Consider the following 12515-nt stretch of genomic DNA (forward strand, 5'->3'; position numbering starts at 1 on the left):
CTTGTCACGGGATTTGTTACCTAACCACGATAACGATAAACAAGCATACTTTAAATTATTTTTTAAAAATATTAAACGAAGAAATAACTAGTTTTTTTTTTCTGAGAACATAGGAGTTTCGATCTATGTCTCGCAGACAAAAACGAGTTACGGGACCTAGGATATTTAATAATAATATAATATGGATCATGGATGCATATAACTGGTAGCGAAGTACTTGAAGATGATAGCCGCCTTCATAAAGGAATCATTCGCCAACCATGACAAAGTCAAAAGAAACATATACCTCGTAAGGTCAGCGTCAGAGACGTAAGAGAAAATTTAGAGAGATTCGTTTTTGTCGACGAATAAAGATGACGTCACTTGTATGAAAAATTGAAAGATTTTTAGCTCAAACAGCGTGGATTTTAGAGTTTTGCTTGATATTAGAGTTTAAAATATAAAAAGAAAGAAAAAAAATGTTTTTTAAGTGCAAATTAATTCGACTTGGTCATCATAAATCTATATGTTTTCGGATTAAATATCAATGTATTTTTAGCGAATTTATGTAAATTTACTAACCATTTTCTCTAAGTTTATGCAACTTTTTCAATTTATAAATTGTTCAACTTGTTTTTAAAAACAAAAAATTAACCATACAAAACAAATGAAACTAAAGTAAGTAATATTAAAATGGTGAGATAAACGTTTCGAATTTATAAGAGAGAACCACAATCACCCGTTTCCTTCCTACAACAACTACACAGAGTTTGATCTCCTTCCTTCCATGTCCACTCACCAACAAGATATGTCTCTCGTCACGTCCACTCCTCCGATCAACAACGGCAATCAAATCTTCCCAGAGATCGAGATGTCCGGCGACTCCTCCTCCATCGTACGAGCAACCGTCGTCCAGGCATGCACCATCTTCTACGATACTCCCGCCACGCTAGGTAGGTTCACCTTCCTCCATTGTTTTTGTTGGTTGTATGGTACTCTCTGTGTCTTTTAATATTTTTGATCTTCCCTATGGTGTTGCAGATAAGGCGGAGAGGCTACTTGCCGAGGCGGCGGATAATGGGTCACAGCTCGTTGTGTTCCCGGAGGCGTTCATCGGCGGATATCCTCGCGGCTCCAGCTTCGAGTTGGCCATTGGTGCTCGAACGGCTAAAGGAAGAGACGACTTTCGCAAGTATCTTGCTTCTGCTATTGATGTTCCCGGTAAAGCTCAAACCTTAAGTGTTTACGCTACATTGTAATTTTTTTTTTTGTAACTTATAATTTGTTACAATAGTTCGAACCCACGACCACTAGGTTAGGAGCCTTGTACTCAACCAACTGAGCTAGACGGTCTTGTTAAGTTTACACTACATTGTTGATGAGATCAAAGATGTTGTCTTTAGTTACCAGATGAATGGGGTTAAGTTTGAGTCTCTAGTTAGTGTAAAGTATATTCCTTTTTGTTTTGACTAATCTTGGTGCTAACTCTTAGGCCCTGAAGTGGAACGTATGGCGGAGATGGCTAGGAAGTACAAAGTGTTCTTGGTTATGGGTGTGATTGAGAGGGAAGGTTATACGTTATACTGCTCTGTCCTTTTCTTTGACTCACATGGTCAGTTCTTGGGTAAGCACCGGAAACTCATGCCTACGGCTCTTGAACGTTGCATTTGGGGGTTCGGAGATGGATCAACCATCCCTGTTTTCGATACTCCGATTGGGAAAATCGGTGCTGCTATTTGTTGGGAGAATAGGATGCCATCTTTAAGAACCGCTATGTATGCCAAAGGTTAGTCTCTCTTTAGATTCCATAGATAGGGACAAGGCCGGTCCTGAGATTTTGCGAACTAGAGATAATTTGGTAAAAGTTTATATAATTTTTTAAAAATAAATTTGGTAGCCTATGTATATGTAATTTATTTCTAAAATGTTGAGGGTCGTAGACGAATGCTTCACTAGCCTATGCTCATGACCAAACTCGGATATGGAGAATGTGTATCTTACAGGCTTGTTAAAAGTAAGTACCATTGTGTTATGGTTTATGCAGGCATTGAGATATATTGTGCACCTACTGCTGATGCTAGAGAAACTTGGCTAGCGTCAATGACTCACATCGCTCTTGAAGGAGGCTGTTTTGTTTTGTCAGCTAACCAATTCTGTCGCCGTAAAGACTATCCTCCACCACCGGAATACACGTTTTCCGGTTCAGAAGAGAGCCTCACACCGGACTCTGTTGTCTGTGCTGGTGGAAGCTCTATCATTTCGCCTTTGGGGATTGTTCTAGCTGGACCAAACTATGAAGGAGAGGGTCTTATCTCAGCTGATCTAGGTAATAATATTACTATTAAACACTTGTTTATCAGTTAATCTAGCTGGGACCAATCATGTTCATAAAAATCTTTTGACAGATCTTGGGGACATAGCACGAGCTAAGTTTGACTTTGATGTGGTCGGTCATTACTCGAGGCCTGAAGTTTTTAGCTTGAACATAAAGGAGCACCCGAGGAAAGCGGTTAGCTTCACGTCCAAGGTAACCAAAGATGAGACCGTCAAAAACTGAGAGACCAACGCTCAACGTGACAACGTCAAAGACTTATGGGACTTTCTTTATGTATATTTTAATAACCCTCGTCAAGAATTGTAATTGAAATCATTATCAGATCCAAAGTGTTATGCATTGAAGAATATATAATAACAATTTTTCTTTTCAAAAAAAAAAAAGAAGAAGAATATATAACATGTCTCTGTTTCCGACCGTGCCAGGTTCTTACAAAGACACCCCAAATTTTTATATTGTTCATAGATTTGATCCAGATATTATTGTAGGAATCAGGGATACCCTCATACACAGCACTCCAGTTTCCAGTAATATCTCATGATAATAGACTTTACAAGTTGTTTGTTCTTTGAAGAATTTGTCTAAAAGTCTATTATGGAACCAGGAAACTCAACATGAAGAAGCTCAACTAATGCAGGTAATAATAACCAAGGCTTAAGCTGACAGAACACTGCACAACCAAAGATGCATTCCAGTCACCACTTCTGGTCACAGAGAAACCAATTCTATCCCATCAAGTTTAAAATTTCTCCATCTCACAGGCATTACACAATAGCTAAAAGAGAAGCAACTAGAGCAAAAAAATATGAAATATTTTGATGAAACATTCGACTAGTGTTGCATTCGATTAGGGTTCTCATGAGATGTATTTTTCTTGTTGCTCGTGCAAAAGCTTCGCTGAAGATTTGGCATCAAGGTAGAGTGATGTTACTTCCTCTATATCAGCCTGTCAAAAGACAGAAAAAAAACAAGAGATAAACAGCCATAACATTCATTTATAGACTGCTCTATCGTTTGAGATTTGCAAGGAAGTACCTTGCAGATACTGTCACGACCATTCATTTTCGCCACGATGCTGGCAGGAGACAAAAGCTGAACCGCGTGCCTGTAAGCACAAGAAGGTTTAGAGAGAGAGAGAAAAATCTTGCAAAGAAGCAATGATGCTGGTTCAGTCTTAAAACCTTAGCGATGTTCTTTGCCCAATGTCCCCAAGTAGGACCAAGCATTCTTCATCCACCGTTAGCTCTTCTACTTGCGCACGAATGGCTATAATCTGATCACATAACAAATCTATTAGAAGGCTGTTGATTAATTGAAATAAAAAAAAACTAAATGACAACTGAGTAACCTGTATCATCTCAGAGGGATTATAGATTTGAGTCCTGATGATGACCAACCGATCCAACAAGTCAATAGGGACTCCATGGGGACTCGGCATATCAGTCCCTCTGCAAATAATGTGAATCACAACACTAAGTTGAACCCAAATTCACAAAGAAGAAGCATAATGGTTTATATATTTCTCCTCACCTAACGTTGCAGACTCCTCTATTTGTTGCAAATATCACTATTGGAGACAAGGAGCTCTCCAGAGCACGGTTTAAGTAAGAAAAGCACTCCATATCAAGCATATGAACCTAAAGATTTGTGATTTAAAGAAAGTTAGATCACTGCTCATGAGTCCTGAGCATGGTGGAATGAGAAAACTTACCTCATCGATAAATAGAACTCCGGGAACAAGCTCTGCAACACCTTCATCTATATAACGGTTCACGACCTGCAAATAATCATACACTATTATACTATTAGTCCTTTTAACAAAAAGTTAAACAAGTATAGTTTAGGTCTCAGTGAAGAAGATCAACCTTGTTAATTTCTTGCCGCAGCTTATCAGTGATCTCTGTCTTTCGAGGTTTCATCATCTGCCCCATCAAAGAAAGTATATCCTGGCCACCTTGTGGTCGAGCATTTGCTGCATCCAGATCTTGAAGCGTCACATCCTAAACCAAAGTGAACGAAAAGTTTTAGAGGCTATCACACAAGGGAGAGTTCTTGGGATAAGCAAAGATCATAGAAAAGTAAAAACCTGCACTATCTCTTTCTTTTTGTGGACCTCTCCCTTGGGGAGTGGAACATATTCTTCTGCTTCCAGATCGAACTCAGTGGCAAAAGCATCACTTCTACCCACCCGCTTGACGGCTCCACTGTTTGCTTCAATGTATATAACATCACCCACAGCTACCTGAGAGTAAAAGAGTTAAATATAAGAACTTCAGGACACAATGATGATCTATTTGGACCTGTGAACCAAACATATGAAGACAGTACAGGGTGCAAAGAAGTCAAAACAAATAACCTTTTCCTTGATCAAGGCATCGTAGATAGTGGGATCCAACTTCAACTGTTTGGTTCCTTTGACTGTCTTGAGTCCAATGATAACATGACTGATGCTTTTGCCGTAACCTCCGGTAAGACTTTCAGTTTCTTCTGGGGACAGCTCCGTAACCTGCAACTCAAGGAAAACATCTTAAGAATCTGACAACAAAAAGACATGCTACTACACAAGAACACAACACAAGAAACTGACAAAAAAATAGCAGCACACAAACCTCTCCTTCGTAGACGTCTTTGGTTTCCTTGATACGTAGACCAATGGCACGTCTAAAATTCTCCATGAGAACCTCAGTTTTCTTAACCTCCGATGAGTAAACCTCGGATCCAACCATTGGACAGAAGGGAACCTGCAAACAAAAAAAACAATCCAAATAACATAAAGCTAAACATGAATTTGAAAAAAAAACATGTACACCAAATCTGATGAAGATGCCAATGAGGATACATGACATTCCGTGATTACCTTACTTCCCAGCTCTTGTGATATTCCAAGAGCCAAAGCTGTTTTACCAGTTCCGGGAGGTCCAGCGAGCAAAAGAGCCTTGCCAGCCATTTTCTTCTGTTTAATCATGTCGACTACAAGACCAGCTGCCTCTCTAGCCTCGAGTTGACCGACGAATCCAGCCGCCAATGGTATAGGAATCCCGGTTGGCTAGAAAAAGGAGAGAGTAAATTAGCAATTGGACATAATAATACTCCAAGGAATAGAAAGAGATCACACTAATGCTAGAAAAAAATAATCTTAGTCAAAAAGAACCACAACTAGTCAGTAAGCAACACAGTGAATGACAACACCAAAGAAAGCATGTCTTAACGGTCTCAAAACACCCTTCAGCACAATATATCAAAGCATCCTTCAGCAAATAGATGCAATAAAGATTGAAACTTTGCAAATAAAAAAAAAAAGCTTGGGTTTTGCTAAAAACCCTTATAAAAAGGTTTAAACTTTAAACTCTAAACTCGGGGACCTAAAGCAAACTACTGCAATCTACTAGATTCAAAGAGAGATACTCAGTGTGAGAGAGAGAAGAAGAAGAACCTCGAGGCCGAGGCCTTTGATATGAGTGTGAGTAGCAATCCGCTGTTTCTTGGCGGTGGACTGTATTTCTTCAATCTTTACTTTCTCCATCTCCCTCAACCCCTTAGCTTATTCTCCTTCTGAGATGACTATTTGATGTATTCTCCGACGACGACGACGGCGGAAGAGTTGAGCTCTATTTTGATGTTTAAGGCGAAACCTCTCCTTTTCTATATGTTACTAATTTTTGTTGCAACAATAGCCCTTCTATTATACTTTCTTTACGTAATCACACCCCAACTTTTAAAATTTTAAGTTGAAGAAATAACAATTAGAGCAAACAATCTTCTGGATCCCTGTTCTGTTATCTCACTACTAGTAGCAGTCACCGGTCATTAAAAAGTAGTAGTGGGAAAGAGAAAGGTGGTAAAAAAAGTCATACAAATGCTTACTCTAGAGTAGACTCAAGATCGTAAAAAAATAAATGAAAGAGGCGAAACTAGAATATAGTAACGAATAATAAAAAAGGGTGTTGTTTTGTAATTTGTTCAAAGTCGCGTAAGCCTCAGAATGACAAGTTTGAATCCTTTGCTGTTTTGGTTTGTTTGTATACAAAGCAGCAGCTCTGGTTCAAGTGTACAGAGACAAACCAAGATCTTCAGTTCGTCTTCCCAGACGTCTGTGACCTTCTGAAGTTAAGACGATTTGTGAATTTGTTCGGTACATGATCTCAGTGGGAAACCAAAACTGGACTCATCTGCTAAGACTTATAGCTGAGCCTGAGGATGTAGTATGTTGTACGGAGTTATCGGCCAAAACGGCATATGTTTCTCAAAGCAACATTGCTTTCTTGTCTTTTACTTCTCCACGTTGTCTCCTTGTACATATTTCAATATATGTATCACATTCAAGGGAAAATTCAAGAGCATATTTCCTTATGTCAATGTACCAAAAACAAGATTATTGAACATGCGAGAGCAAAAACTTGTGTGTTAGACATTTTTCATTCTACACATTCAAGTCAAATACAAACGGGAAATGAACTTTTCACTCTCTCTTCATATCACAAGGGCCAATCCAATTGAGAAGAACTAGAGATTTGGTTTGCTATTGGTAATATATATGAGCAAAACTTTAGGGCACAAAAAAACGCAAATCACCCTTTTAAAATGGTATTGTCACCTTTCCTTTCTTTCTCTGCACATCCGATTGTATTTTAGAGTTAATAGTATTTTTCAAGAGCGTAGACTCCATCCACGTGCAGCTAATGCACTCCGTACTCTCATAGCTGCCTCTGCTGTGTCACTCAATGGCGGATAACTCCAACTCTCCGACATCTATATAAAACCCATTAGAATCAAATCAGATCATGAAGACATGGAGTAAAATGGGGGGGGGAGAAGATAACTCTACAAATATTTATGAAGATGTAAAGAGTACTTACGTCTTCGAAACCCGTAAATGGGCGGACAACTCCTCGCTCCCTCAAAGACTTGTGGAAATCTGCAATCTTCCATTTACAGTGATCCGTTCCAATAACGTACACTGGTTTCCTGCAGCAGGAAAAGGAATAATCAGATTATAGTTTTGAATTGTAGGGAAAGAATGAAAAAACTGAAAGGGTTTATCTCAGTGTACTAAATACCCGGTGCTGCAGGCCTCGCTTATGAGACTGACAGAATCTGCTGTCACTACAAAGGCATCACCCCAAGCTAGATGTCCCATGTAAGGATTTGGTTCTGAATTAGCATTTCAAAAACAAACTTTTGTCAATTGCATTGTACTTGTGGACAAAGCTGAAGTAAGTTTTTGTGTGGAAGGAACTCCAGTACCTTGGCCATTCCAGATGTAGACTTTTGGGTTATCTCCTAATTCTTTGAAAATTACTCTTGAAACCTAAATGAATAATAAAATACCAGATGAATCTCAAGAGCATCAGCTAAAACTATCACAGTTAATAGAAATATGTGTTAGGAGACCTTTTCCGGGGTTTTGTAGGAGAGAGCAATCCTGACACTTCCACAGTTATCAAGGACACTAAGAAGGGCGTCTGTTAGCTGCTTTGCCAGGTCTGCTCCATAACGACAGTTACCTGTTCAGGAAAAAAAACAAGAAAAACCATGGTAATGAGGTCTAAACTTCAGTTTTCAAAAGAAAAAAGGGGCTCATGTGCTATATGCTGGAAGTGTTAGAAAGCTGTCTAGTAACTTAAAAGAGTAACAGAACTTACGTCTGGGCCAGCCGATGTTAACCACAACTAAGGGCTTTGGAAGAGCAGCAAACTCATCATGCCATGCACTAGCTGATTTACGGAGTGTGGCGTAATCGATCCCGTGTAGAGCTCCAGTAGTCAAGACCTGAAAATAGGTGTGTCCATTCACGGTATTAATTACAAATGAAATTTCCACAAGAAGTTTCATCGCCAGTAAAATGATGAAAAAGAGAATAGAGCAACAACCAAGGCACTTACAACATGATCCTGAGGTGGCTCACGTGGAGTTATCCAACTACGCATAAATCTAGGAACCTGCTCTTGCCCTTCGGGGGTAAGAGGATAATAGTCGTGACGAGGGGTTATCACCATGTCAAACCTATTTAAGTGTGATCTAGGATGTTGTATCTACAAAAGTGAAGACCAGAGATCAATTATTTAGAATTCAGAGGGTCCAGGAATAAAACTCTGTCCTTTTTAAGCTGATTACATGATTCAGGAAAAAAAAAATCTTCCCTCTAGATACTTAATCAAAAATTTATCTTGAAGACTGAAACAGTAGTTCAAAGCTAAGTCTAGAGTGTCTTTAAGTAACATAACAAACCATGTAAAATCTTATAACAAACCTGAACAACGAAGACGTTTTCAGAAGCCAGACGCCTTATTGAGCTAGCGATAGAAACTGTATCTCTCCCACACGCAATCACCACCAACGGGCCATCCCTGTGAAAAAAAAGGAAATAAAAAATCGCTAAATTCCAAAACAGAACACTGAACTTTTGAGAAAAAGTTAGATTACTTTTCATAGGTCTCACGAGCCATGGTCACAATCTCCTTCACGTCAGCCTCGAGAATAGAAGACAAGCCTACACTGCCACCATTCTCCGAGGATATGTATTTAGTTTGTTTGGAACTAAGCATCAATCTGGAGTAGAGGTAAAGATGCCTGAGGATAAACTCCAACTTCTTGTGGAAACCAACAGGGAGCCAGTGTAGCCACTCATGTATCCCTCCTTTAGGCCTCGTCACTCGCTTCCATCATAAAAAAAAAAAAAGATAGAAAATCTCAGCGAACCAAACAACCATTGTTCATGAACTTCAACGCCAATTTCAACTTAAGTCATGTTCGTTTGGTTGCCGCAGTTTTTGGCTTCGGCTTCAATGAAAATAGTTATTGTTTGTTTCGTCGATGCAGACGCAGTTTTAATCACAGACGCAGATTTTTTCATCGAATGACGCAGCGTTTAGACGCAAACGCAGTACCGGCATCAATGAAACGAACAAAAGTTTATTAAAAAAATTGACGCAGCCGCAGGTAGCTGCGTCAACCAAACGAACAGCACTTTAGCAAGCTATAAACGTAGAATCGAAGCCATTGTTGTTAAGGCTAAATCGGAAACTCACGTAGAGTAGGTGGTTTTCGGCCAAGCCGAGGGCACGAGCGAGACCGATGGACTGGTTCTCGGAGCCGGGGAAACCGTTTCCGATGACGACGGCGCGTCTGACGACGTTCTGAGGTCCGCCTTGTTCGAAAATCTCGGGTACGCCGGTGGATAGACTGGGTGGATCCGGCAATAGGATTGGCCTCATGCCGCGGGGTGGTGATTCTTCTACTGCTTGATCAGATCAAAAACCCCACGCCGAGGAGATTTGGGGATTGATTTTGATCAACTCTGAGCGAAAGAGGAGGAAGGAAGGTCGCGTGCTTCACAACTTGCGAAAGGTAGAAACCAGAGGAAGAAGATGTGCTAATCACGCAACATTGGTAAATAAAGTGACAAACTTAAACTGTCATGCAAAAAACAAATTAATCGGTAAATAGATGTCTCATTTTGAAAAGTTTCGAGAAGTGATCATATGGGCCGTTTCTAAAGCCCAATATGTAGAATTTAATTAACCCTAGAGTTTAGCTTGCAAGCTCATAACCTAAGCAACTAATCATGCTTTTAATTGTTACTGCAGTTGATGATGTTGTTAAGCTGCTGGTCTGATAGGCCATTAATATCAAAATTTACAACATGTTTACAGCATAACTGCCATGTTTGTATATAAAAAGCACTGTTATTGTTGCATACTTGCATCAATGTCAGTCAATAAACCAAAGAGAAAATGAAAAATAAGTGCCATTTGAACAAAATAAATTACGCATATGTGATGTATATTGAAGATTCAAGAATCATAAGAGACAAACGTAATAAAGTTGTGGAAACACAATGAACAAAATCACACGAGTGGCTAAAAATCTAAGACAAGGTAAAGAGTTTAATGCAATGTGAACATTTACAAGAGCGTTATAAAAGCGAGGAGGACCATGGCATGTAACCTCTCAAAGCTTACTGTCATTTTTATGATAAATCAAGACTGAAAACTGAAGGATGCAACTGGGTGATTTACAAAAACAGTGGTCTGCTTCAAGCTGTACGCTCCGGAAAAGATCATCTACCTTCGATGGAGTCTCTGAGACTAAGATCTGCAGGAGGGCAAAGTGATGCCTCCACAGAAAGACGCAATTATTATGTACAGCACAAGAACTATCACGCACGTCAACATTACCCTGCCAACACACAGACAATAATAGCATGCTTCAGTTGAAATTTGTGAAATCATTCAATTCTAATGTCCAAACAAACATTATTTATCTCTATTATAAGAAACATATCAGTAAAGCAGTCAAAGGGAAATCAACAAGTGACAGAGAGGTCCTTACAAGAGCTTAGCGTTTTTCATCCAAAGAGCTCTGCGTAAGCGCTTGGATTGTTTCCTGAAGTGAAAGGCATTATCTTGCATAGTTGCAGTTTTATCAACAAGAAGCTCAATCCTATCACCTCTCTCCATTATCTTCTCAATGTTATCTACCATCACCGATCGAATCTACAAACAACAAAAGTGAAAAAATGATGAAACTTCAACTTCAAGAAGCGAAAAAAAGGTTGTGGCTTTTGCATTAAGTTACCTCACTGACTTCTCCTTGGACACGATTGAGAGTATCAACACTAGGATTACTAGAGAAGAACTCCATCTGCTGATGCAAAACCCTCGAGAACTCATCGTTCATCGCGTAAGCTGGAGCACTATGCGCCACTCTCCCGTAGTTCTTCATGAACCTCATATGAATCTCTTCCAAATACGAAAACGGTAACCTCCCTAACACAATTCAAATCACCATCACACAAAGCAAAACCAAAGACTCTGAATCAATCAGAGAGACTTAAAAATCACACAAAAGCAAACCAAAGACTCTGAATCAATCAGAGAGACTTCAAAATCACGATTCGGAGAAAGTGAGGGCTTACTTCCGAAGGTATCGTTGGCCATACAGAGGAAGGTAAGGCCATCGGATCTGAGGATATGGAAGATGTAACGGTCTTGGGAGAAACAGAGTCTTTCGTCGGCGGTTTCCGGCGAAAGCTTCTCGAGGATTCGCCGCACCACGGCGCCTGTGTTCCCCGTGACGGCGCTGAATTCCGCTAGTACCACCGTCCCCCTCGCTACAACCGCGTAGATGATCGCCATCGGAAACGAGTCAGGAAGTGTGGATCACGCGCTGATCCTCCCGGCGACAATCTTATTATGAGCAAACGTTTTGGAAATGAAGCCCTTGATTTATTATTACGTTGTTAATAGTGGCCCTACATATTTGTTTCTTACATTTTAACCCCTAGACAATTGCACACGTTAATTGATTAATGGATTTCACTATCTAAGATGGAATCATATAATTTTATAAATTCATCCTGAAGAAATCGTAACTAGATATTCTGCTCTGGTTGATATTTAGTTTGTAGTATCTAATCTGATTATAGAAAAGTGAGGTGGACAAGAGCAAACGATTAAACCATGTATTAAACCATGGACATGGACAAGGACAAGAGCATTAAACGACCACTGATTGGGTAAATCATTGATTACTATATAAACGAATATGACTATTTCATTTATCGCAAATTGGTTTTAAATTAAGACTCTATAATATAATGTCTGAATTTAACAATTTGCTCATTCTGATGTTTTGTTTACATGAAGCTGCCAACTGGTATTTGGTAGTGCATATAACGGTGTCATTTAGATGGAGCATATGAAAGTGAAAATACGTAGATGGGTTCCTGAAAGAACATTACGTGCATATGGTCCAGTTGAAAATTGTGAATGACTAAATAATAGAGCATCTAGATACATCTGGAAGATAGACAAACGTTCACTTTCACCTTACGCAGGAGTAATGTTTAATGTTGGTTCTCTTTCTGGAGATTGTTCGTCCAAAAAAGTCACCAGTATTAATGCCCTTGCTAAAAAAAAGTCATCAGTATTGCATATTAATGCCCTTGCTAAAAAAAAGTCATCAGTATTGCATGGTCGGTAAGCACGGATAGGAAACTTGACCTGAGGGCGAACCTAACTCAGTTACCTTTAAGAGTATATATAGTAAATTTTTACCAAGGTGTAATAATTACAGATTCTAACACTTATTAATGTTGGGATATTGACAAATGTTTTGTGTCCATTACGCGTATTAACTTCAAAACAGTATTACTATTAATAAACTCATGAATGACAATCCTAACTTTTTATAAAAGAAA

The 12515-nt window shown here is 39.3% G+C and overlaps 4 protein-coding genes across 4 annotated transcripts; 1 reads left to right on the forward strand and 3 right to left on the reverse strand.

Annotated features, from left to right (window-relative positions):
* The first annotated feature begins 740 nt into the window (after nt 1-740).
* NIT-T4 (bifunctional nitrilase/nitrile hydratase NIT4) lies at nt 741-2685 on the forward strand. The gene is given in 5 exon segments (NM_001302003.1): nt 741-932; nt 1021-1200; nt 1472-1765; nt 2024-2305; nt 2385-2685. Coding segments are annotated over 5 exon segments (1074 nt in total). The 5' UTR covers nt 741-766; the 3' UTR covers nt 2537-2685.
* A 238-nt stretch (nt 2686-2923) lies between these two features.
* LOC103851434 (ruvB-like protein 1) lies at nt 2924-6003 on the reverse strand. Its single transcript, XM_009128288.3, has 12 exons — nt 5748-6003; nt 5172-5360; nt 4924-5055; nt 4671-4820; nt 4401-4556; nt 4180-4314; nt 4026-4091; nt 3845-3951; nt 3663-3762; nt 3496-3587; nt 3350-3419; nt 2924-3260 (listed from the first exon to the last, which is right to left on the reverse strand). Exons 1-12 carry the CDS (start codon nt 5835-5837, stop codon nt 3171-3173), a joined length of 1377 nt encoding a protein of 458 aa, XP_009126536.2. The 5' UTR covers nt 5838-6003; the 3' UTR covers nt 2924-3170.
* Nucleotides 6004-6670: 667 nt separating this feature from the next.
* LOC103851435 (mitochondrial fission protein ELM1) lies at nt 6671-9720 on the reverse strand. The gene is made up of 10 exons (XM_009128289.3): nt 9343-9720; nt 8738-8970; nt 8565-8661; nt 8197-8346; nt 7957-8083; nt 7706-7818; nt 7559-7622; nt 7372-7465; nt 7171-7279; nt 6671-7063 (listed from the first exon to the last, which is right to left on the reverse strand). Exons 1-10 carry the CDS (start codon nt 9526-9528, stop codon nt 6962-6964), a joined length of 1275 nt encoding a protein of 424 aa, XP_009126537.1. The 5' UTR covers nt 9529-9720; the 3' UTR covers nt 6671-6961.
* A 344-nt stretch (nt 9721-10064) lies between these two features.
* Nucleotides 10065-11599, reverse strand: LOC103851436 (vesicle-associated membrane protein 714). Its single transcript, XM_009128290.3, has 4 exons — nt 11232-11599; nt 10892-11082; nt 10646-10809; nt 10065-10492 (listed from the first exon to the last, which is right to left on the reverse strand). Exons 1-4 carry the CDS (start codon nt 11449-11451, stop codon nt 10402-10404), a joined length of 666 nt encoding a protein of 221 aa, XP_009126538.1. The 5' UTR covers nt 11452-11599; the 3' UTR covers nt 10065-10401.
* Nucleotides 11600-12515: the final 916 nt, after the last annotated feature.

This window comes from Brassica rapa, chromosome A02 (genome assembly GCF_000309985.2).
Source record: "Brassica rapa cultivar Chiifu-401-42 chromosome A02, CAAS_Brap_v3.01, whole genome shotgun sequence".
NCBI classification, from domain to species: domain Eukaryota; kingdom Viridiplantae; phylum Streptophyta; class Magnoliopsida; order Brassicales; family Brassicaceae; genus Brassica; species Brassica rapa.

Excerpts from the sequence above, each read along its gene's own strand:
- LOC103851435 (XM_009128289.3), bottom strand. The coding sequence starts at position 9,528 with ATGAGGCCAATCCTATTGCCGGATCCACCCAGTCTATCCACCGGCGTA. Across the intron at positions 8,347-8,564 it reads AAAACGTCTTCGTTGTTCAG|ATACAACATCCTAGATCACA; the intron begins GTTTGTTATAAG and ends TCACTTTTGTAG. Across the intron at positions 7,623-7,705 it reads CCTACAAAACCCCGGAAAAG|GTTTCAAGAGTAATTTTCAA; the intron begins GTCTCCTAACAC and ends TTATTCATTTAG.
- LOC103851434 (XM_009128288.3), bottom strand. The coding sequence starts at position 5,837 with ATGGAGAAAGTAAAGATTGAAGAAATACAGTCCACCGCCAAGAAACAG. Across the intron at positions 4,557-4,670 it reads ATGCCTTGATCAAGGAAAAG|GTAGCTGTGGGTGATGTTAT; the intron begins GTTATTTGTTTT and ends TTTTACTCTCAG. Across the intron at positions 4,092-4,179 it reads TGCGGCAAGAAATTAACAAG|GTCGTGAACCGTTATATAGA; the intron begins GTTGATCTTCTT and ends GATTATTTGCAG.
- LOC103851436 (XM_009128290.3), bottom strand. The coding sequence starts at position 11,451 with ATGGCGATCATCTACGCGGTTGTAGCGAGGGGGACGGTGGTACTAGCG. Across the intron at positions 11,083-11,231 it reads GGCCAACGATACCTTCGGAA|GGAGGTTACCGTTTTCGTAT; the intron begins GTAAGCCCTCAC and ends GAATTGTGTTAG. Across the intron at positions 10,493-10,645 it reads ATGAAAAACGCTAAGCTCTT|GGTAATGTTGACGTGCGTGA; the intron begins GTAAGGACCTCT and ends GTGTGTTGGCAG.